The 27,255-nt window shown below is 26.3% G+C and overlaps 1 protein-coding gene across 2 annotated transcripts in view; it reads left to right on the top strand.

Moving 5' to 3' along the window:
- Positions 1–27,255, top strand: part of LOC111029210 (gamma-aminobutyric acid type B receptor subunit 2) — a 226,590-nt gene that overhangs the window by 173,549 nt on the left and 25,786 nt on the right. For both annotated transcript variants that reach the window (XM_022308144.1, XM_022308145.1), the window contains 4 exons: positions 8,470–8,607; positions 12,208–12,375; positions 21,143–21,318; positions 21,424–21,601. In XM_022308144.1, the coding sequence (XP_022163836.1) occupies positions 8,470–8,607; positions 12,208–12,375; positions 21,143–21,318; positions 21,424–21,601 (660 nt within the window). The remainder of the gene's footprint in view (positions 1–8,469; positions 8,608–12,207; positions 12,376–21,142; positions 21,319–21,423; positions 21,602–27,255) is intronic.

Raw genomic sequence — 27,255 nt, 5'->3', positions numbered from 1 at the left:
ATGAGTCTTAATTCATCTGCATGCTCGCCGTGCGAATTATATATTTATGTGTATAAACTATAAATATAATATTTACCATTCATTTTCAAATAGAAATTGTTTCGGTGTCAAAAGAATTCGATATGAATTTGAATGAATAGGAGTTTTTTACATAGATATGAAATTGGAACTGAGACAATTTGATTTGAAATTAAATATGATTCTTGTTATTGCCGTAACAATATTACTATTTAAACTTTGTATGGTAAATGTCCATGCCATTTTAAAATGTATTATAAACTATAATTACACTTTTTAGTTTTAATAGTAAAATAATTGAATAAATTTACATTTAAAAATATTCAAAAGCTATTAACATGTTTCGATTCATTTTAAATTTGTGATGCAAATTAATATTTATATAAAATTATGTTGAATAAAAAAATGTATTTTTAATGCCATCGATGGTTATTGAAAATATAATAATGACCATACTACTATAGTTTTACAAATAAATTATTGCGTTCAGCTGCATAACCGGCGAAAAGAAATGATTTATAAAAATTGGTAGTTTATAATCCGCCCTAAGACCTAAATGGCTTGAAATAATCCTATCGGTTAATTGCTTTTTCCAATCGACATGCTCTGCAGAAGAATATTTCCCAATTGGTAAATCCAATGACAGTTGCGAGTTTGGAAATGTTATTACTCACAATATTCATCTCCGTATATATTTGGAAGGTTTTTAATACATCTCGTTCGTTGAACTTTGTATGCACAGCAAATCACTGCAAGACCAAACAATGTTATTTTATTAAGAATAAGCATTTTATTATTCCCACCGGGTGCCCAAATATTGTATTAAATATACGCATCGCGGTCTTCGCAAAACTCGCTATGCTGTCATACCAATTATTGACATAGTTGCGGGCAGTTAACAACATAAATACATATTTTTTTTTATGTTTAAACTTTAACGTCTAACTATTTTTTTGTTTTGTTATCGAACTGCTAATCACTACCGAAGCAATAATGATGTAGTTCTGTAAAAAGTATAGCGTCGTTCGCAAGAAGAGTACAGAACGTTTTAATGGGATTCCAATGTGTATGTACCTATATAATAGTACCTACGTTGTTTTTACTTCGCCAGTTTCAGTGATGTTGTATCGGTGATATATCATATATTAGACAATACGTTCCATTTGATCGATCGGCTAAAAATAATTGCATACTCCTACACAATTACCAAATATACACACACACGCACACACACACACACACACACACACACACACACACACACACACACACACACACACACACACACACACATGTATATATATAATGGTATAAGGTACATCCTCCGATATATATTTTGTGGTGATTCGATGCCCGATGGTTGACAATGGCTATGCACTTTACCCCTTTCAGTTGTCTTTCATGTGTTAAGTGACAGTATAAATAATTGAAAATGTATTAATGCATATTACATATAAATTCAATCACATATACATACTGTACCATTTATGTACCTTTGTTATTCACTCATCGAATGCGTTCGGTTTCATCTCGTCGTCGTTAGAACTTTCAAATTATTTCAGTCTACTCTAATTTTAGAAATCAAAAATGCTCTTCATTTGAAAAAAAATAAACAGCAATTAATTTTTTTGAATATAATATTAATTTTTAAATTGTAAATATAACTACAATGTACTAGTACACGGAAGTGCATTATACAATTAATACGATTCATTTTAAATGAACATACTCATGAATGATTACATCAAGCATAATACTTTTATGTTTATCATAGCATAATTTTTATGCAACTCAAGTCATAAAGTAATAATATCATATTAAAAATATTTACATTTTACAGTTCTAATATTAATATTAGAGTTAAATATATATTAGGTATGTAGTATGACGCGTGTGTAATACAAATTCCAATTATTAATACAATTTGATGAAAAAAAAATGTATTATGTTAGTGTTATTTTGACGGAAATTCATGTTAGTGAATCGTGAGGACCTAAATACTTTTTATTAGAATTCATACTTACATTCCTTAATCATTAAATATTAATTTTAGATTCTTAATGAATCTACGAATGAATTGATTTTGCAATGAAGTGTGTTTTTTTGTACGTCTTTAAACACTTTTATTCGTAGAAGATTGATTTAATTGATTGATTGATTCGCTTTAATTTTTCATATTTTCAGGAAATTGAATCTTAATTTTTTTTTTCAATTATTGTCGATAAACATTTTTTTTTGGTCCAAAAACTTGAAAATTTGATGGGTTTGGTGAGTTTTTATTAGTGTAATTTAAAAAAAAAGTCCAGTGTTAATCTACAATAATTTTCGTATGGTGGTCTAAACTTAGAATTTTGATAAAAATCTTAAAAATGTCCAAATTATTTGATAGTTAAAAATTTATAAAAAAATGTATTTTTATATCTAAGATTTAAAAATCTAATACGAAATTCCTAATAATAAACTTTGAAAAACATTTCCTTAAGTTAGACTTAAGACAATCTTTTACCTACATCTACTTCTACTTCTGTATTTAAATCAAATTAATACATAATTATTCAGGCAAAGTTTTTCATCGATCGGGAGTATTCCATAGTGTTTATAAATATACTACGTAATTCAACATTTTATGTAGTGAATAATTTTTAAAATTTTCCAAATAATTATATTTATTTTATTATCATCGTCATTGTTTATTTAAAAGTTTAGTTTCAAAAAAAGAATCGGTTTGTAATACAATAATACATTTATTTTATTGTCAAACATTAATAAATTCTATTTAGCAAAATGTGGACTTAATAAAAGTTAAGTACCATTTTCGAATAATGGTTTTAAGAAAAATCATACAATTGTTGATCGTACTACAAAATACAAAAAAATATTTACATTTTATGTATTTTCTGCAATATAAATGCTTGTGAATTAATTGTACAAAAACTCATTTATTTCAATTGACTAATAACTTATTGAAGATTCTAATTTTTCAATATTTTGAAATCTTAAACATAGAATTAATATTTATTTAATGTTTAAAATAATATAATATTGTACATTGAGTATCAATAATCGTATAAAAAACAAATTCAAGACTTGAAGGTTTGGACTAAAGATGTAAAATAAATCAATAAAAACTGAAAAAATGTGTTAAATATACAGATTATAAAAATGAAAAGGTGGATTGATTAATGATTAGCTGTTACACAAAGAAATTGTTTAAACTTGCGTGTTATGTTCTTCATAAAGCCACATTTATGGAAGTAATTTTTACTCAATGAGTTATTACAGCCCAAGTAACATTGATTTATGACCTTTAAAAAAAAGGTGTCTATAAACTGACCAATTTTCAAAATAACTATTTCACACATAATAATGAATAAGAACTTACGTGTTATTTTATATTTATTTATATTATAATAATATAACAAAAATCATTGACTCCTAGCGATGATTACATTAGTATTTTTTTAGAATATGTTTTCATTTGAGTAGGTTATGATATCATAAATTAAATGGTTTAAGGATCATATTATACAAAAGATGGAAAAAACTGTATTTCACACCAATTTTAGAGTCACCTTCAAAGAATATATTTATAAAAATTACGTATAAATGATAATTACGTATAAATTATTCGCATAAATGATAAAATTGTAAATTTAATAGAATTATACAAACAAACATCATTTAAATATCAGGCTGTAAAAGAATTTGATCGTTGGTATAGCAAATTAAGCAAATGTTCTTTCCATCGAAAAATACTTATGTCTAAAGAACAAAACATGTATTATTGTAAATACAAAATTCATATTTAATAAATATGGAAATGTGTGACAAAACGATTTACTTCTATTTACAGTACCTGAATAAGTCAAATCACAGTATTAATTATTTGATTTATTTAAAATATTATTTCATCTTAATCATACAGAATTGTAAGTGTTTTTTATTACTATATTTACTACTATGTATTTATAAATAAAAAACAAAGGAAAATTACTTTACTTTTTACATTGTGTAAACAGTGTTTTTGTAAAATTCAAAAATGTCATAATATTTTATTACTTGTCAAAACTGTCCAAAGTTTGAAAATTAATACAATACACACGAGCTTTAACTATTATTAGCTTAGTGAAGTCTGGCTTGTTTTATGATTATCAAATTAAGTACCTATTGAATATTTAAATAAACACAACACAGTTCAAACTCATAAATTAATGATATTTATCATTGGTATAACCTAGTTAATTTTATTATGATTTACTGAAAATAAGTGGGTAACAGTGGGTAACACTTAGGATAAAATAAATCTACATTGGTTGAAAGTTTAAAATAAAACATTCACGTTTTTCAATATTACTTGATTTGACATTAATGAAAACCAAAAACTACAGTATGGGTATTTAAAATTGAAATACATACAAACAGGTGTAGCATTATGTTAAGTACTTATTAGTTATTATCTATGTTTATTGTGCAATAGGTACCTTTCAATTTTGATATTAAAATAATATATTACATGTATCTTTATTTTCTTTTTAATTGATACATAATTACATTTTATTTTGTACAATAATAAAACTTGTTTGGGTCATGGGTGTTTTATTTTGACATTAGTTTTGGGAAATGAGTGACTTAATAACAACCCTTTTATTTATGAATTTGTATTGTAATAACTAATAGATAAGTCATGACACCATTTTCATTTAAGACGATGAGGACGTTTATGTCCCCACTTACCAACTTTGTAAACACACTCATCTACCTAAACTTTAATATTTAACTAATCATTTGAATACTTTATGAAAATTAGGAGTTCAATTTTTCTAATATTTACATATAAAGTAGCTACAAACCTTTTTTGTTTCAAATTTTCAAGCAACACAAAAACAAATCTTTTGTATAATTCAAAGTTAAATGAAATAAAAAACTACTACTAGTATAAATTATAAATTATGACTTTAATATAGCAATAATCATTCGATATCTTAAATTATTTTTAAAAAACATTTATTGGAAAAAAATTTCTAACTTCACAATAATTATTGAGTTATTTGTTATTTAGCTGGATTTGTTTTTGTTGGTATATCTGAGCGATGGCCATACCATGACAAAATGAAGCATGAGTTTTTATAATTTTTAATTTCCGACTGCGAATGACATCCCCACAGATACCTATCAGTTATATTTTTTACATTTTTAATAACATAATTTGACACACATTCGTCTGTATAAAAACATATTATTAAGTGTTTAACGACATTGGATTAAGATTCAAATATGGCGTTATAAAGTAATGCATAATACATTATACCGTTTTCTTTTCGTTCCGTATTTGATGTGTGTTATTTTATAAACGTAATATGCTTCTGAAGTTACCACTTATAATGTCTGAACATTTCATGGAATATTTTAAATCAGAGAAATATTTCAACTTGTATTATTACTATTGTTTATGTTATTTATTCTTGGAAATAATTAAATAAAACCAATTACATTTTTCACTAACATACATTTTTTCTCGTTTTCAATGTACGTATTATATTTTGCGTTGTATAAAACTTTTATAAACAATATTGCTGTATTGATAATATTTCTTTTGCTAAAGTATTTTTTTTAATTCAATCAGTCAAAGTTTTAACTACAAATAATACATGAATGTTATTATATGCAAGTATTTATTTGAATTTTATATTTTTTAGGCAGTAGAGCCAAATACTTAAACAATTAATAAAAAGTCCAATAGCTTGCAGTATGGGGAAATATTTAATTTTAAATATTTTAGACCTAAAACAATAACCACTTATCGTGTAGGTAACTAAAACTATTTTTGGAGAACTTTTATAATATTAAATTGTATACCTAAAATACCTAGGTAGGTAGGTTACATAGGTCCTGGTATACATAGATACAGCTGCATGTGTCCAGGCAGAACACAAAAAGCTGTCAGTGGACGGTATTTAATTTGGTTAATATGTCTAGGTTAATATGAATTGTGTGGATATCAGATCGTAATGTGTATTAATCCATTTTAACTAATAAATCTAATAAACGATCGATTGTGCATAATTAATTCAAATAAGACATAAGAAAAAAATACCAACGTCAATCGTTGACAAAATACGTGGCACCGGCACCCGATTGAATATTGTTAAATTATTTTGTAAAAACTTACTGACTTTTTTTATTCGTAAGCAAGTGCAAACAACATTGTTGTTTTATTCTGAACCTAGGAATGAAGAATATTATTGTTATTGGAAATTTCCTATCTAAACTACGGTCACGGTAGTATATTGTGTACGTGTTGTGATTGTAAACCATCACTCGAGGGAGTGGCCCGTAAAATAATGAATTATATTCGAAAAGGAACAGTGAGCCAAATTTAATTAAAAGTTATGGTCACACAACGCCTAGGGTGCAATGCCGTTATAAACTCTTCTTTAATGCAGTTAAACCAAATAACAGTTAAGCCCAATAAAAAGTACCAATGTAGTCCACAGAAAGCTGATAGGGGTAGGCGGTAACTGGTATCTGGTAGGTGTAGGTATATGGTAAATATCTTTCATAATATTTGTGTCAGTACTTTTTGTCTTTGATGACAAAGTTTATAATCACAAAATATGTACAGTATGTATACAACTAGTCTTTTCACTTATTTCTTCAAACACTGGTTTATAGAAACTAATCGGTAGACTTAAATGAGTAACAAATTTTAATGGATGCCTGAATTGTCAATTTCAAAAACTCACACGTTTCCACCAATATTTGATTGAACTTTGTACCGATAATATATATTTTTTAGTTTTAGTAGTTACAAAATGTATTCCTGGAGTACACTGTCGATTCATCCTGAAGATATAATTTAACATTAGTTATTAATTATTACATATAGTTACTACAAAGTACAAACATGCCATTTAATTAATAATAGTATCCCAATATTCCATATTTTATTTAGAACATACCGTGTTACTATCGCTATTACAGAAAAGACTTCAAAGAGTTAATTTTTCAAATTGATATCACATTAATAAATAATTATGAATTACTATTTTTGTAATTAGTTGATATAATTGTAATGTTTAACAATTTATTATCATAGATTTATTGTTATGAGTTCTATTTTGCAACTAAAACAATAATGATAAATGTTTTTTTTAAATAAAAAAATAGGATTATCATAACCACATATTATGACATATCAATTAACATTATTTTATGAATAAAATGACAACCAATAATGATTTTTATTCAACTCCATAAAACCAAAGTTGTTGGTTTATATGTTTTACTACTCAAACCGTTATTATAATACATACTTAAAAATGAATAACTGTATGCATTAATAATAACAGTTATTGTGTTTAAAGTGTTTTTATTGTATGTGATGATCCAAATAAATATTCCACGTTACAGATTTTGCACTTGATAAGTATATAAGGACAAAGTTGACATTATTTATATCTTACATAATCAAAGTATAGGAGAAAACGTTTCCAAGAAGACTAATAGTATTTATCGATAACTTAGTGTAATTTCAAATGTATAGAAATATTGGCTTTTATCAATTATTCAAAGCATGATACAAATCATAAGTCATACATTTGAAATAACTTAATCGGATTTAATTAAACTCTGTGACAGTATTTCATAAAATTGTAATATTAATTTTAAAAATGTATGTATATTTATAATACATTTTTACTCAACTGTACATAAAGTTACATACTCGTAAAATGTATTCTTTAGTTAGTGAATAATTCTTATTACCGCAATAAGTTAAAGAATAAATTACTATTAATATTTTCCAAGTTTAAATTTAAAAGTATTATATACAGGAGGTATTTTTTTCTTATGATGAGGCGTGAGCTTATTTTATACATTTTTATATGTTTTTAATGGATATTGTGTTTGTTCTCTTTGTATTTCATTATAAAAGTAAACATGTGGTATAAAAGAGATTACAACAAAACTATGTCTCAAATATTGTTATATTATATTATGTGTTATACTATGACCTCTTCCATTCTGCTATCTACATTTTACAATGGAAATTTCTTGTGTTTAAGAATTGTTACATAAAATATATTTAACTTAAAAAGTTTGTGCGCGCATTTTTAAAACCATTGTAAATCATTGTATCATCACAAGATGAAATTTCGCTTTTAATATATTATTCATAGTTAAAAATGAATCGAATATAATTGAAACAAAATCAAACTAACTCGAACTTATCAACATCTTTCTTGCAAATGATTATAATAACAAACTAAATTAAACAATATACACTGATGCATATCATGTATTTTAGAAATATTAACTATAGCCGGGGGGGGGACTAATAGATTACTTTATTTCTAGTACTTTTCGTGATAGTATCGTAAATACCCAAAAACACCTTAACATTTACAAATGTTTTTTTTTTTTTTAATTTTGTTATAACTTTATTTTTTTCAGTGTAATGCAGCGGTGGGTATGAAAGCATTTTTCGATATGATGCACGAAGGACCACACAAAGTAATGTTGTTCGGCGCTGCCTGTACCCAAGTGACAGATCCAATTGCAAAAGCCTCCAAACATTGGAGAATAACTCAGGTAAATAATATTGTTGATTTAACTCGCTACACAATCATCTACTACCTTTACCTTCCCAATATCACTATTCTACTTTTAAACTTTTCGTTGGACAAAAATGTAGACTTCTTCATAAATGTACATAGGATATTGATAAACATAGTTAAAATGTATACACAATTTAATAATCATTTATAACATGGGTAATATGCACTATCTAATTTTAGATGATAACGATAGCTTTATAATGACTGACACATGTTCAGAGAACCTACATAAAAAGCCTCTAAAAAATGTCAATCAAATGTATATATATAACTTTTATAGTAAATATTAGTTATGATTATAGGATATAGTATGGTATAACTAGAAGACGTAAGTAGTTTTTAGGATCAACACAAGACACTGTATTTGTTTTTAAAATTACTAGATAGTTATAGTATGTAGGTACTATACATTTTGATTTTAATGGAGCTCAAATAACGAGGTGTCTAAATAAATGGTATTGAGCAGAAACTTACAGAATTTAACTTAGAAATATTTTTTTTTGGTGGTTTTAAGATAAAAATTATGAAAGAAACATTTATTCTTATATTGGGTGCATTATTGTTCAACTAAATAAAACAAAACCAGCACAAACAGATTTATGTGACAAATTTTGGTTTTTTTTCTCACTTAAAAAACAATAAATCAATTAACCAGCATAACTATGCATTGAAGTTATACTGAATATTTTTACATAGGATTTGAAATTTAGAATGAATTATTTGTTAATTCAATCATTCAATTTAATAAATAAATTTTTAAGAAAATATTTTGTTCATAAAAATACCGGTTTTTCATTTAAGTATACTGCAGCCATTTTTATATCTTATTTATACCTACTTCATATTGTGCTAATATTTGAACAGACTTTTTTTTTAGTTCATAAAAATATATTAATCAAGAGAGACTTTGTATATTAGGAATCTGCTTATTACAATAATTTTAAAACTTTTTTTACCTTGCAATCGATTAAAATGCCTTTAGTTGTAAAGCCTATTTTTTGATAAACAAACATTTACTTATCAAAAATAAATATGAGTTAAGAATTTCATAAACTTACTTAAAAAGTTTGTATATTTTTATTTCTTTTACATTACCTATCATAAGCGTATTGTATTCTGAAATATTTAGTAAATACTGAATTTATATTGTCTTAGTGTGTATATATATTTACAAATATATTGTGTATATACTTATACACTTACATGACGTATCAGCTTTATTTACCTTGATAACTATAATTAGAGGCCTGGGGCAATCATATTTGGTCCCCCTTTTCAACATGAAAATATGAAATTAATTCAGAAGTAGAAATAATTTTAAGTACTAAATCACAACCATTTAAAGTAACCACTGGTCTGAGACAAGGTGAAGCACTTTCTCCGACTTTTTTTGATCTAGTACTAGAACAAGTAGTTAGAGATACGAACATAGCAGAAGGCCAAACATTAAGTCAATCAATGATAGGCCTGCTAGCGTATGCAGATGATATTTACATCTTATGAGACAACATGGAGATGGTGAAGAAACATTTTAAGAAACTGATGGAGGCTGCGAGTAAAGTTGGTCTCATAATTAATGACGAAAAAACGGTATGCTTGAAACTCAGTTGAAGGGACAAAGTGTATTAACGTGGAGACAGTATGAAGGTAGAATTAAGTATCTTCTACAGAGTACCACAATTTAAGTACTTATGGGTTCTCATAAACCAAGACAATAAGTTTAAAGCGGAGATATCAGGAAGAGTACAAATAGTTAACAAATGCTATTTTGAAGCTATAATCATTCTAAAATCAAAATCTACCTCTAAAAACTTAAAACTTAAAAATGTATATGACATCAATGATCAGTAATAAATAATCAGTTACTATATGATCGGTCCAAATAGTTATGGAATAAAATGACGTACCAACGCTGCACATAGCTAAAAGGTGTATAAGATATTTACTTGATTTTGATTTCTATATTATGCTCTCTAAATTAAAATTATATTATTCAGTAGTTGTATACTGCCAATGACTAGAGTAAAAAATATTAAAATTAAAAATAGCCAAAGTTAATGACAGTTACGAAAATTATTTATCCAATGTCAATCGATATTTTAATAAATGTTTCCCTCAATTCAAATTTTCTCTATCTATACGGGTGGACCTTAGATTTAAAGCTTATTTATTGACAGGTCGTCTTGGTTGGGATTTCCAAAGAATAGTATGAAAGTGAATTTCTTGACATTTATAAACTTCCCGTGGGAAGAAAACTTTGTGACGGAATATTCCTAAATATTATGATCCTAAGCTAAATGTCAAGTGTAAATGGCCAACATTGAATAACCGCAAATGTATATTTAAAACACATTAAATATTTAAATCTAATAACCGGAATGAAACTTAATAAATATCTTTTAGAAACATAATATTACATTAAATCAGTATACAAACAAAAAATAGCGGAGTTACCCTCACAATAAAACACATTATAACCGAATGCCGATCAACCGAAGAAGCAAGAGAAAAACTCAACATACAATCCAATATGTACGAAGCAATAGGACCCGACTGTCAACCCGAGAGGATCATAACATTCCTAAAGAACACCGGAATGTAAAAATTAATTTAAACATAATATTTAGTCATAAGTAACATCTCCCCCCCCCCAATTATTGTAACCAAATTGTAAGCCATTAATTAAAAAGTTATTAACAAAAATATGTAAAAAGCTAATGGCCTATGTCGCCGAAGCTATAAGATCAATAAAAAAAAAAAAAAANNNAATAAATATATATTTAGTTTAAAATTAAATTCATCTATATTATTAAATTATATTAATTTGGTACCAATAAAAAATCGTAATGTTTTATTAACCGAACTATTTTTTTTTTTTTTGTATAGTATTGATATGATTAATTAATATTGCATAAATATAGTTATAATAATATCCAGATTATAAAAGTCTACATACGCTACACTAATATACATACCCCGAGTTGTGGTGGTCAATGAATTTATTTGTCTTTGGAGAACAATATATCCATTCTCACCGCCCCCCTCCTTATCGTTTGACCACCACTGGTGTTAGGTACCTATTTACTTATAAAACAAAGAGCTTGTTAAAAAAAATACATCCTATATTTATGTTGTATATTGTATTTATCTTAAAAATGTACTAAGCTTCTGTTTTTTTTTTTAATGCAAAGGTTTAATATTTTATGATGTTTAGATATTTTAAAATTCAAGTCATGGCTGAAGTGGTTATATACCTATTTAAACCTCACAAAGAAACTTATTTTTAAGGAACATAATATATAATATCTGCATAAAAAAAAGATCACTAACTACATATTATTTAGATTGTATATTATTAGTATTGAATTTTTAGAGGTTTTTTAGAGAATTTTGAGAGGCCAATCCTCCACGAATTTCTTTAATATTACTCTCCTGCCATGATACCTGCGCATCCTCCCATAAACATGCACATAATATGAATTAGTAGTTTCCTATTTACACAAGCACGCATGAATAATTACACAAATAAAATATTAATAATTGTATTTTATTCATCAATTGATTTAATTTATAGTTGTCGTATGCTGATACCCATCCGATGTTCAGCAACACAGATTTTCCAAATTTCTTTCGAGTTGTACCAAGTGAAAATGCATTTAACGCTCCTCGACTAGCACTGCTGAGACATTTCAACTGGACACGAGTAGGCACCATCTACCAAAACGAGCCAAGATACGCGTTGGTGAGTTTCAAATATCACATATTTGCATAAATTAATATTTATTTATATACTTATTTATAAATAAGTCAACAATTATTAATAAGCAATTAAAGATGTAAGATACCTACCTAGTATTTTGGGCGAGTTTAAGAAATTGAACAAAATAAAAATATTTACCTTAAAACCGTTTTTCTCGATGATAACGCATTGTTATACATAATAAGTTACATTCTTTATTAATCTATACCCAAGATTGTTTTTTATTTCTATGAAAATATAAAATTTACAATATTATGTATTCAATATTATATAACAACTAACAAGCAAATGTGTTGTACCCACAAGAGTACCTATATGTTATAGAATGAGGTGGCGTGAATGAAAGGAGCCTCAAATAAAAGTACTTAAGTGACAATGCCTCAAAAAATATGAACAACTCGTTATTTTATACTCAATATAAAATGTACTGTGTTGTATCAGTTTTATTTATTTTGACACTTATAATGAAATTCAGAATAGTTTTAAAATGTGTTAATTTTGTTTTTTTTAAACTTAATTAATTTGATCATATTATGTTAGGTATCAAGACCATAAAAATACTTCTACAAATTAAATATTATCATTTGTATTATGTATACATTTTGAGACTTAAGTAGTACCTGCCTAATGAAACTTTTTTTTTTCAAACGATTTGTACATCAAATATATTGATGTGTGTCGTTATTTCAAAAACGTCGACATATCAATAGATTTTAAATTAAATCGTAGTTAGTACACTAAGTAGGTACTATAGTACCTACATAACATCATGTTTTCTTCCTATCTATTCATTGGAAAGTATTGATTTGAAAAAGTTTGTAGGATTACCTCCGAATTATTGGACTCTATCCAACAATGTCGGGCAATAAGCATTGTCAGAAATGCAGTATAATTAACCACTCAGTTATCAAATATGTATTAAATATGAGTGAGTAAATTGTACCTGAACCTGATCATGCGTACCTATTACACTTTTATAATAACGTAATACATCACATAAGCACTTATTATACAAATTGTTATGTAGGTATAGTTCGTATATTTTTCTCTTAAAAAATGTATAGTAATAAAGTACATATTGCTTTCAACTTTAGACTTAATGTAAATTGTATAGTAAAGATATCACAAAGTAATGGTAGCCTTGGTTTAATGCTTTGATAATCATTTCTAAAATACCAATATTGTGTTTTTTCTCTATGGACCTATTAAATAATACGCCTAAGATCAGCAATCTGAAATATCTTTGAAATTGTTCGTAAAAATACTCAGCTGAATCAATGAGATCAAATTGTGTACCTACTGTATAATAATAGTCTCAAACACGGTATCGTTGCCATTGATCTATGCTTAGCAAACAAATTACACAGTGCCTAATGAATTTTTCGTGGTTTGTATAAGCTTCAATCTATGCACTTAGAAGAGAATATAATAATATCATTTCAAACATGCTATGTCCATCTTGGAATCTAGCAGTAGGTACATGGTTACTTTCAATAATCAAAATTCCAAAAATTGGGTGTATACTACCAAGTTCATATGGTTTTACTATATTCTATTATAGACAGATTATTATGTTTCAACAATATCATTGTGCTAATAAAAAATAAACCAAAACCAGTTTAAAATATGTCACCCCACAAAGGAAATACCTAGCTGACTATTGTCATCTGAGTGCCTAAACCAATAAAAAGACATCTGACACTTCGGCTACCTCAAGAAAAAACTCCTATCTGATATAGTACACAACATTTCATCGGGCGATTGTAAATTGTGCACCCAAAGGAAAACAAATTTATTGAAAAATGTATGAATCTTTTGTACTCATATATATCTCGTGTGAATAATAATTATTTAATAAATAAATCATACATTTTTAAACTAATATTTGCATAACCATTTAAATCGATGACTAAAAACAAAAAATATTTTGCTTGGATATATTTAATTTGTGTTGTAGATAAGACTCATAAAATAAAAAATTAAAAAGAATAATAATAATAAAATAGTTAAAACAAGAGAATTAAAATTGATCATTTGCAAGTTACTATGACTAAATGTTGTTTTTATTGAGTATTTCGTAATTGACACAATTGCAAAACACAGAAGTTTTGTCTCCTAATTTAAACTATAAAAAACTTAAAAACCTGAAGAATATTTTAACAATTTGACAAGTGAATATTAAAATAGAAAATGTATTTCCCCAATGCCATTATTTTTAAGATAAGTTTTTTTTATGCATTCTGTGAATTTGTGTAGTGTAGTCAGTAAATGTTAGTTCCGTAGCAATTAAAAAAAACAATACGACAGAAACTATATTGTTCAGTAAATAAACATCTATAAAAAAAATACTGTTGAAAAGATGGTGAATTTAAATAAAAATATATAAATAAGATACGTGTCTAAATGTTTGATAATATAAAATATAAAATGTAACAATAATTTAAGTGAGTGGCACGTCTTGCGTCACTCCTCTGTCTACTTCATCAATTATTTGAAACTTATTTTTTAATAACAATTTCATACTTACAATTATTGTTCATTAAGTCTTGAAGTCGTGTTATAACTACAATAAAATTAAAACAATAATATTCCAATCTCTATCTTTTTGTACATTTTCATGTTATGCATTGCAAGTAAAGAGCTGATATATTTCCTGACGTAGACTTTTAATAAATTCAAAAAATTCAAAAATTAATATAATAATGTGTAATTTATCTGTCTTTTAAGACAGCTATCCAGTATTTTTTTTTTTTTAAATCATTTTTCTTAAATTCTTCGATTCAATATCAATAGTTTTTTTACCAAAAATGTAATTGTAAAAATTTTAAATTGTCCAAATAAATGTCAAACCAGCTGAGGAATATCGTTTTTATGATTCAATTTTTATTCTCTACTCTAATCAATGACAATAATATTAGTATACGTATAGATAGAGGCACTTGCGTATTATATAATATTTTCGGCTTGAAAATTAAATTAAAATGCATGTAAACAGTAAACGTAGAAACAATTTCCATATGGGAACGTATGAGATTAAAACAAAAGCGTAATTTAATTTTAAATTACATATCCTTAGAAAAATCATTTTTTGTGAAATTACGGAACTATCAGTTTTAATGAAGCCCAACAAACTTTTTCAAATGTCAATATTTAGTGTTAATACATAATAGTTTAATATTAAACTGAATAAAGAACAATCACCGAATGTGCTCAATAATAATTTCACTGGTACTGTGACAGCAGTTTAAATATTTATTTTGGTGTCAATGTATTTACAGGAAAATGATACATAATGCACGTAAAAGCGCATATATCTTGTTAATTTCCTATTTTAACTGACACAATGACAGAGTGGTGCGTATATTATGTGAATGACAGAATTGTAAACGAAATTCTGGTATTAAAACAATTTAATATATGCAATTAATAATCTGATAGTTCCTAAAATGTATTTAAATATACCGTCACAAATTTCATTATGCTGTTTTCAAATGATATTACTATCTCGTCAATATAGCACATTTCATGACATGCGAGACCGACGGCAGTGGCAGCCCAAAATCAAATAACATTTATAGCAAATACAAGGCATTCATTAGTTTCCTTCGCAAAACATCGGATCAAAACAGATTAATCCGTCATGATTATTCATGCCCGGGGTATTATTCGAAAAACCATACTATAAGCTGTGTTAATTAATATTCTAAGAATCGAACTTTTTTCATTAGGTAAAGTTTATTTTAAAAATAAATTATGTTTCAATGTATTAAACAATTAGGAATTTCTAAATTTGTATCAATATGTGAAACAAACTGATGTCATATCTAAGAGCCGTGCTACAAATCTTAAACAATAATCGTTTGTGTAAAACTTTAAAATGGTTTACATTAGTTTAACAAGACTAGTGTATATTTGTTTTTATTTCGTTCAAAATGTGGCATGTCGAGAATCGAAATAATTCATTGTTATTTTTTTAATTTTATATTTTGTTAATTCGTATTAGAATATTAGATTAAATTTTCAAAACTTAATAATGAAAATAGTAAATTACGTGATTTAAAAAAAAAATTACAACAATAAAAAAGTAAAAACATTAGATTTTAAAGGATGTACATTTTAAAATGTTGATTTACGTAAAAATGCCTATATCATAATAATAATTCAATTTTAAGCCTACGCCGTATATTTTTGTTTGTTTAAATAAAAGTTTGAAATCTGAACAATGGTTTAAGAGTAGATTCAAATTATTGGGAGCTCAGTAAGTTTATTTTTTTTTGGAATTCTAATGTAATTTGTTATTAAAATGTTTTACTAGTATACTGCCTAAAAAAATTGTCACTAAAAAAAGTATCATTATAAAATCCATACACAACTCGTTCCCTTAAATACAAAACATGATTCTTTAGTTTAATTTGAATAGTATATAAATAAAATGTTGAACAATTTCAGTGAAGATTTAATATAAACGTTTGATTAATATTTTTCTTGTTATAAAGAAAAATACTAAAATATCAATTTATTATATAATATAATATAAGAATATATAAGAATTCTTTGTAATATTGTATCAATTGTTGTCAATTTTAATTAGCGGTGACATTTTAACAAAATACTGGAAAGTCTACCTTATTTTTTTAACTCCACAAAAGTGAACATTTTTAAATTAATTAAAAAAACGTGACACTTTGTTGATTTTAATTAATCAAAACAGTTTTGTTTAAAAAAAACAATCTTCTCTATCTTGAGTCAAAATATTTCATCTAAAACATATTAAGCAAATTTTAAAACAAGAAAAATAATTAGAATATTTACTCAATGACATTCTATAACAATGATATTAATAATTGTTTTTAAAAAAACATTGTTAATGCACCTATTTCCAAAAAAAAAATTATATACCTACTTCACAACATTTGAACTATTTTAATGTATTATACCATATAAATAAACATCCATAACCATTAACCATTGACAACGCAATGCCCAAACACATTTACACGTGGATGTGGATGTAAGAAACGCGTATATTTTTCTTTGTCATTCAATTAATTTAAGTTCATCGAACAATTTAAGGCCTACACATCTCCATTCATACGCACCGTCGATTATCTTTCGTGATGATGTGACTTACGAGCAGTTTTTTTCCGTATAAGAAACAACTACAGTAATAAATAATGATATATATATTATATTTATGTATTAATATAAAAGGGTTTTTTTAATGAATATTATGGAAATTTACAATTTTATATTTATATTTTTTTTTTAATGAGTAAATTTGATGTGATATTACAAGACAATTGGATGACGTGATGTAAGTGATACTTTTTTTTACTGAATTGGATTACTAATATGTATATATGTCTTGTTGTTTGGAAGTGACTTGGAAAGTTTTAGTGCTATCCAGGAGAGTGATAACACACAAATTAGATGACTACAGGATGACCTATAGTGTTGCAGAAGTAATTATACATTGAAGCAATAATAGAGAAAGTAGGAATTATTGGGTAATTGAGAAGAGCGTGTGGTTTCATTGCACACCACGGAGTTTTAGTTAATAAACGTAAACTAATTGGGTGCTAAGATAAAAAAAAATTATTAAAAACACAGAATTAAACAAAGAATTTTTAAGAAGAAGGAGAGTTAACTAATTGGTTGGTAGGAAGAGAGGGGATTTCAAAATTTGTCTGGCTTATGAATTGAGATAATGGCAGTGTTTTAATAAAAAATAAATGTAAGGTAAACGGAAGATAGCAGATGTGTGTGATATGTATAGTTAATATTTTCTGTAATTGTTTTATAATTCAATTTGTTACTAAAAGTCATATCCTGATTCCTTAATGTTGAAAAGTTTCTTAGTCTCAATAATTTAAGTATTGAATTTTGGATAATGTGGGGTGTATTTAGTAAGTAATACATCGGTAGGATTTAGGATAAAGATTATTCAACGTGTGCAACGTGTTCGCTGTTAAGTGCCTATGGCAGAATGAGGAATGAGGAATATTAGTTTAATTTCAAATCAAACAAACCGTCAATAGGACTAACTGTATTAACAAAATACCATCATTTGACATTATGCTTTGTAATAATATGTACTCAAACAACTATACTACAAGAAACTTTATTACGTTTTCAATTTCTTGTTAAATTACTTTTTGTTTGCATGAATAAGAATTTATTTAACTACTTTAATTTAACAGTTGAGCTTAGTTTACAGAATAAAACTACTCTTAAAATTAATTTAAAAAAATTAATTCAATCATTTAGAGAAATAAAAAGGAGTTGAAAAGCTGCATTGTAATAAAAATGAAATAAGTAATTAAACAAATCGAACTTCGTATTTAAATCAATATAACCTTTAATAAATTAATTTAACGTGGCTTTTTTAAATATAATATAATAGTACCAATGGGTAATGGGTATTTCGTATTTATCACTACATAAATTCAATTTAAATTATATTCTCATAAAAAATAAATTTGATAGGTATTAATACAAAACAATTAATTATATTTATTATAAGACTTCTAAATTATTTTAGAAATGTATTACATTTAGACGTTGAGTTCTTAATTATTAAAACATCTTGTCTATTATTAAATATGTCTTATCGTGTAACTCACTAATTCTATGTTGAAAGTACGTCAAAGTATTAAAAATGTAATTTTCGAAAAACCAATAAACAGGCAATCACAAATTTTCATATAAATAAAAGTATAATATTTAAAAAGTTAACTGTAAACATGAAACGACAAAATACCTACACAGACTATGCCATTAATTAATTATATTTTTAATTAAAAAGTATCCCTTCTTCACTCTTAACTAATGAACAATAATTCAAACATTTCCCTGTTTTTAACCTACATATTATATTTCCATATAATAACGAGGTGTTCCACCGCGTGTTTGTCCTCGAACATATCCAGTTGTTGGCATATTATAATAATACGCATACTAATAATGAGTATAGGTAAACCTCATTCCGTATCCTGACTAAATTTTAAATCTAACATAATAAACTATAATTATTAAAATACCTTAAAAACTTAAAATTAGTAATTCAACTTTTTACGTCATCAATATAGGTAATATATCACATCTGTTAAAAATAGACTCTCGTCTATTGCCTAATTGGTAACAAACATTGAGTACAACAAAATACGAATATATTTTTTTAACCATAGTCGACTTCCTACTAACTATAGAAACAATAAATAAAAACAATTATGATTGTAGCTCTGCAATACAGAAAAAAATGTATCTTTCATTCATATTAATTTATTCATCACACTCTTATATAATTGTTGTGTGTAGATCTTAAATTGTACAATGAAAATAAAAAATTCAAAGTATCTTATTTTACAAATATTTTTAATTTAAAAATAAAACTGTTTTTATTTTACTTATCCAACATTACGTGACCTGGATATGAGTTGAATTAATAGTAACTTCTGGTAGTCTAAAATACTTACTTGAACTATTATGTATACGTACATATTATTATAATAATTATTGCTTCAACTTTTTTACTTTTTTCTGGCAAGCCAGTAAAAAGTTTTCGTGGTATGATTTATTCAACCAACTAACTTCCAACTAACGACCAGTTAAGAAGTTTCCTCCCTTTTTCTCTTCTAGCCTTAAGATAATATCCGTTTGAAAAAAAAATATGCAAAGAAACACAAAACTTAAATATAATAGCTAGTCTCAGGTGCAGTGATTGTTAAAAAAATTAGAGAATGTTTTTTTTTTTACTTTCATGTTCTAGCATATTATTATAATAAGGATAATTGATTATAAAAACATGCGCATGCATTTTTTTGAACTTCTTTTACTTTATTGTTTGTTGTCATATTACGTACTTTTCATCTCTTTTATAAACTCTACTTTCTCGACAAATAAATTGAAACATGTCTTACCCTCGTTATTCTCATGCTCACTGAAATGTAAAGTACAAGTACATAAGTATAATTTTCTTAAAAACCTATTAAAGACTTCTTAAAAAGTTATAAGAAAATAATTTAATTAATACAAAATTGTTAGTAAAATATTTTTTAAGAACTCCATTCAAACCAAAATCGATATAACTACCTAATAGTTATAATCTATAAAGCATACAATACCTACCTAGTAATTCTAGTAATTATTATTATTATTATTATTATTATTTTTTTTTTTTTTTTTAGTACAGTGCATTGTTTATTTCTGTGGACTATGACTACAATATTACCTATACAAAAAACGAGGAAACCCGGTCTGCTCTATAAAAGGTTTCACTTGTACATTAAATAAGTCACCGTAATAATGGGGTTGTGAAATTTGAATTGAAAAATAAATCACTGGAAACAAAAAAAAATTTTAGCAATGAAAGTGTGTCAAAGTCTCTATTTCTTATAATATTTTAAAATATTTTATAATATTATAGGTATATATCTATTACCACAAATAGTTCATTTTTCCATTAGTAATAAGATAGGTTGAAGTGATTTATGCCAAAAATTAAATACATAAATTATGTGTAATTATTATGATATTATTTCAATATTTTTCATAATAGTTTATTAACTTTAAATAATTTCAAAGTAATGAGTTCAAATTCTGCAGAAGGGCTTGAATAGGTTAGTGGTATATAAATAGCTAAAATGTAATCAAAATATTATGGTCACGGAAATTTAAAATATTAAAAAAATTGTTTTTTAATTAATTGTTGTTCTTGTCAATATCCGTCTGATTTTATATACTTTCACAGGCACACAACCAACTGGTAGCTATGTTGGAGAAGGACAACTTTGTTGTGGATGACACTCAAAACATAGCTGGCGATGTATCTCTGCCTATCAAAAAACTCCAAGAAAAAGATATTCGTATAATTCTGGGTAATTTCAATGAAACGTGGGCGAGAAAAGTATTTTGTGAAGCGTACAGGTAATAATATGATTGGTTACCTACTAAAAATTAATTTTACTTATTCAAATGTATGCATAAATATATATATATAATGTATAATGAATAAAACCTCCGCTCATTTAGGGTCGGTATGGTTGGTGGTAAATACCAATGGCTTATAATGGGTACTTATGGTCCAACTTGGTGGAATGAAATGAGAGCACCTTGCCCCGTGAAACATTTGAGTGCAGCGCTAGACGGGTGCATACTTACAGATTATCTGCCTTTATCCACTACAGGAGAAATCACCGTGTCTGGAATAGTGAGTAATTTGCTTGTTTTCTTTATAAAAATCACGGATGGTGATGACTTAATATTTGTAAAACAATTTGTCATAATTGTTACCATTCATAATTATTATAGTGCATCCACACTATTGCAATACTACTATACATGCAACACTATTTGCCCCTCATTTTGATAACAACTAACTCGGAATTTACATTTAAAATATTAGGCCTTGGTAATCTAAATAATATTTTATATGATATGCAAACATTTTTAAGCCTGCAAAGTAAAACATTAGTTAGCCAAAAATTTACTATAATATAAATTATACAGGGATCATTATTAATTTAAAATTTATCATTTCAAATAAATTATTATATTTTATAGACGATATCTGCTTAAAAACGTTTAAAATGTATGTTGAGTAAACCACTATAATCAAAGTTTAATATTGTATATGACATACCTATATATTTTACATCATAGTCTGAAGCAGAAGCATAATACCTCTTTCATAGTGTTGGATTTCATTAACTGGGTTACAAATTGAATAAATAGATTTTTTATACATAAAAATCATTTTAGTTCATACAAATTTGATACCGTTGTAAAATGTTGGTCTACTAGCCCAGTCATCTAAGTGTGTTATGACTGATGCTTGATAATTTTTAAAAAACTGTTAATTTAATATTCAATATTGAAATACGAAGTATTTTAGAAAAATATAAATATCAGTTATACCACTACATATTTCATGCTATTATATTCCATAAAGTAAGATGACCATGGCCCGTGGATAATATCATGATAATATAACTAAGCAAACCAAACTTTTTTTTACCTGGTTCGCTACTTAATCTGGAAGTACGATTTATGATTATGTGCAAAGTATTCGAGCGTATAGTGTTTGTTCAACGATAATGTTTTACTTTTTTAATTTTAATGCATAAAAAATTAAAAACATTTACAAATTTAATGTAGCTTTGTCTGTTAATTAAGAAACCAAGAATAGTTTTTACAAAGGAAGGTGCCTACTATATTTTTTGTTTTTTTTTTTAATCAATTCATCATATTCTCAGTAAAAAAAAACAAATATTGAGATTGTTTACAATATCACAGATTCAATTTAAATACTTTGTTCCTAGAAATTGAATACAGTTATTTAAATATATTGAGTTTTTAAACAAAAAATTCGATGATTTCCCGCTAAAGGTAAAATTATTAATAATTATATTTACTTTAATAGTTAGGAAATAGAATAATGAAAAACATAATTTAGTGACTTATCTAAAACAGTGATAATCATACTACGAATACCTACCATTCTTTTTAAATGTTTACTTTTAAATTTAAATTTTTCACCTGTATAAGGTGTTATGCTAAATTTATAAAACCGAGATGAGTGCCAATACTCGATTTTTCATTCCGGCTCAACTTTTTATTATTATTATTATTTTGTGGATCGTGAATACATTTAAAATTTAATTTTAACTCTTAAAAGAATAAGCAATTTATTTCTATATATTTCTTGGACATATATTAGAGACTTAGAAACTTTTATTATAATAGTGTATGTCCTGGTATAATTTCATCCATACCCTTTAAACCTGTGTAATACTCCATAAAAAGAATAAAATCGTTTTTCTAAAACATCGCGATAAATATAAACGACAGAGGCAACATAACCGTTGTGACTTCTGATGTAGAATAGATATAACGAGAAAAAACGTCTTATCGCGTTTTTAGAATTTTCCGTGTAATTAACTCCTCTGCACAGTACTATACCAACACCACCTCTGTCGTCGTGGATATAGTAGCGGCTTTGTTACTTACGTTTCTCAGGAAATGAAATGAAAAAGAAAGGGAAAATAATTTACTTCTCCTGCAGAGGGAAACCGAGATGCTGCATGGGTAGTGCAAGGAACTATTACGAAGGGAAAAAAGTTGGCCTCCTTTCAGGCGGCGAAGAAAGCGAATGCGATGCTAATGACCGTGGAAATTATTTACCCCGTGGCCCTTAAAACAACGATCGCCACCCTTTTCCTTCGGTGGAGTCATAACAATGTAAATAACGACTTTGACTGATGTGAACGCGTCTTTAACAGACATGCTGTTTCCTCCAGAATGTTTCGCTCGCATCACCCAAAAAGTCTCATTCAAACGACACATTTGCATTTAATGATATTTGAATTACTTTTTTACATTTTTCTATGTAAAATAAAATTTGGATCTATTTATTAGTCGATGTATTTTGTCATTGTAAGCATTTAATGAAGACATTATAAGTTCAGAAAATATGACTCAGCAATCGTATAACACAACTTCATATCTTTGATTTACAGCTATTATAAATTCTTTTTAATAATTTTAAAATGTTATTTATGGTTTTTAGATTTATAATCGTTATAAATTATGATGTACTCAGACTTTTTAATTGGGCATATGCCCGAAATTAAATCCGCCCATATCGAAATGTGTAATATTTAGTTAAAAACAATTTAAAATATAATATACCGTGTATTAAAGAATATAAATATTAAAATTGAATTGAACTTTTTTAAATTTTTAACTTTCACATGCTCATAAATAATCGTCAATATTCATCTCCAATAGTGTTCATAATATTCTCTGGTTCTACATAGATGTGAGTTCCTTATTATGAATCTGTATTGTTCAAAGGCTTTCGTATTAAATAACTAATAAATTACCAAATGATAGATGTTTTTAGCTTCTATACATATTTATACATTTTCAACAGTGGAAAATGATCAGCCATAGCTGAAAAATACAACATTTAATAAAATCATTAAATGAGAAATCATACATGATATTACATTGTACTATACTGAAATACAAATTCAAATCATATCACAGCCATTGAACCATTCTAAAAATGAAATTGTTATTTTCCTATTTTGTATGCCAATAAATAAACTACCTATATAAAAAAAATCAACAAGCAATGAAAGTATTACAACGAAATATATTCATATTATATTTAATGATTTACATTGGTAACAAATAACAATATTTATAACAATCAGTACAGTAAAATAACAATAAGTATGTTCTATTAAATACACTTTCAATTTTCATACCTAATTTGGTTAAAACCAATGTTAATCATAATTATATTTAGTGTGGATTTTTCATTAGATTTGTATCGATAAAAAAATCTTAGTCGGAATATCTCACATAAGAAGCACTCATGTATTATTCTACAAGTTTGCAAGACATTAGTTAACGAGTCTCTAGGGAGATGGTCACAATATGTAAAGTAGAAAATGTATAAACAAGATTTGCATTGCACGTGCATGGCAAAATGTCTTGCCATATTTTAATGGGAAATTTGACATTGTGCATAAGAAATATTTAAATGTATTCCTGGCTATTCCCCAAGTATATATCCACGAAATTCTATTCAATGCCTGACATTACAGTGAAATTATTTATGCTCTGTAAAATACATGTGGAATACCTTTTCCTTCTTTGCCCTTATGAAATTCAACTAAATAACGTAAAATGTTTGAATCATGGATAGTATATTTCCCTTTCCCGTCGAACCAAATGTTGCTTTTATACACCCATATGCTCGTTTAAAATAATTATTTGATCATCGATAAGTAGATAAACCATTGAATATGAAGCCATAAATCATAATATATGTATGTATAAAAAACAAAATCAAATCAATCAGGTAACCAATTCATACACTTTCCATAGTTCAGTAATTTGTAGTTTAAAGTACCTAAGATATAATATAATATTTTATATTATATATCCTTGATTTTTTTTTTATATTTATTCTTGAATATATTGATTCATTAATTATTCGTATTCAAAATGTGATTCCTGTCATTTACATTTTTTATATATTTTATCTGCAATATAATTCTTCATTCAAACTTCCATAATATATAGAATGGTATATTCAAACACGCTTATTAGTTATTTGTAAGCAATACAAACTACAACTAATACAGTTCATTTTCCAGATTTTAATAAGGTTATTTCTAAATATTACAACTAACACATTGCCTACCTACCTATACAGAATAATTTAATTTTATACAGTGCATGATAAAAAACACCTTTGGTATCACTACCTACTACCAACTGATTACCTACGTGATTTGTGCGGTAAACTAATATCGGTAGAGTACGATTGCGCGCGTTTTACCTTTTTGGGCATACGATTGCGCGCAGTGCCGGAATAACAAATAATCATGCTTTTGCCTATTCAAAAGCGTACGATTGCGCGTGAAATTGGATGCGACGTTGCCAAATTATTATTTAAATATAAAATAATTATTATTATAAAAAAAAAACAAATTTTTTACTAGCCTAGTGATACCTTCTAAATTCAATTTTTTAGGTCGAAAAATTCAAAAAAAAAAAAAACAATAATTGGTACACGATTGAAAATCATCAATTTCGATACAAAATCACATTATATACAAATAATAATTTGGTTAAATTATATCTCGTTAAATCCATAACACAAAATAAAACAGATTCTTTATATTCTTTAAAAATCGTTATAATAAAATAATATTAATCTGAAAATTGATTTTGATTAATTATTTCGAAAAATATTTATATTGATTCAACTTACTTTGCGCCACCAAGCTTGTCCCAAGTGAAAACGGTAAGTTTTAATTTTGACATACGGAAAAACTTCTTTTGTTGCTTCAATAGCACCAATTTCAAAATCAATGTGTAATATTTCAATTTTAAAAAGTAGTGATTGCTTTTCAGATATTTACCGTGCACCTATAATCTGTGTATTTGGCAACGTTGCTTAGAAGTAAAAATAATTTAGCACGCGCAATCGTACGCCTAAAAAGGTACCGCTGATAAGGACCGCGCGCAATCGTATTGCAGCCACTAATATCAATAACTTTAAAATATGTTAATTTCTAGCAATGAAAAGGTTATAACTTATGCTTATATGTTTCTCGTATAATAATAACTCTAATAAGGCGTAAAATAGTTAAGACTATTTTATTAATATATGCTATAAAACTAATAATTGTTCATTAAATAAAATAAATTTTTTTTTCCGCGACTATTGTCACGTAATCCAACCAACCTTTTGGAGCATTGAAAATTATTTCAACTTTGAAAATGGGTTCTGGAAGTAAATTAGATCTAGTTAGTACTTGGTAGAGTAAAATAATAACAGATTCCTATTGCTTTTCAAAATGATAAAAAAATTAATAGTTATCTATTGAAAAATGGGAATATATTTTACGGAAACCCGGGATTTAACTGAATTTATATTGTTTTTTATTATTATTCAAAAATGGTGGACATATATTGTCACCATATATTTATATTGATTTTATGGATGCATAAATTAAGAGTAACAATTAAATTGCACAATATAATAATGTAAAGTAGAATATATCATATGCAATATTTTTGGATAATATGAGTTTAAAATTGACTACCTTCTAATAAAAAAATTAATTAGCAATAGTAACATAAATCAATAATAAAAAATCTTTGAAAATTGAGCTCGACACACCGTCTTCGTTCAAAGTCATTTTTCTCATACATTACAGTTGTAAAATGTTCGTTACACACTACATATATATATTGTACCCTGAACACAAACTTTAGGATTGACCAGTACAAAATAAACACGCTCACCACTTTTTGACCTGTCCAAATTGGCAGTTCCTC

Source organism: Myzus persicae, unplaced genomic scaffold (assembly GCF_001856785.1).
Source record: "Myzus persicae strain clone G006 unplaced genomic scaffold, MPER_G0061.0, whole genome shotgun sequence".
Classification (NCBI taxonomy): domain Eukaryota; kingdom Metazoa; phylum Arthropoda; class Insecta; order Hemiptera; family Aphididae; genus Myzus; species Myzus persicae.
This window is presented reverse-complemented; position numbering and strand designations above follow the sequence as displayed.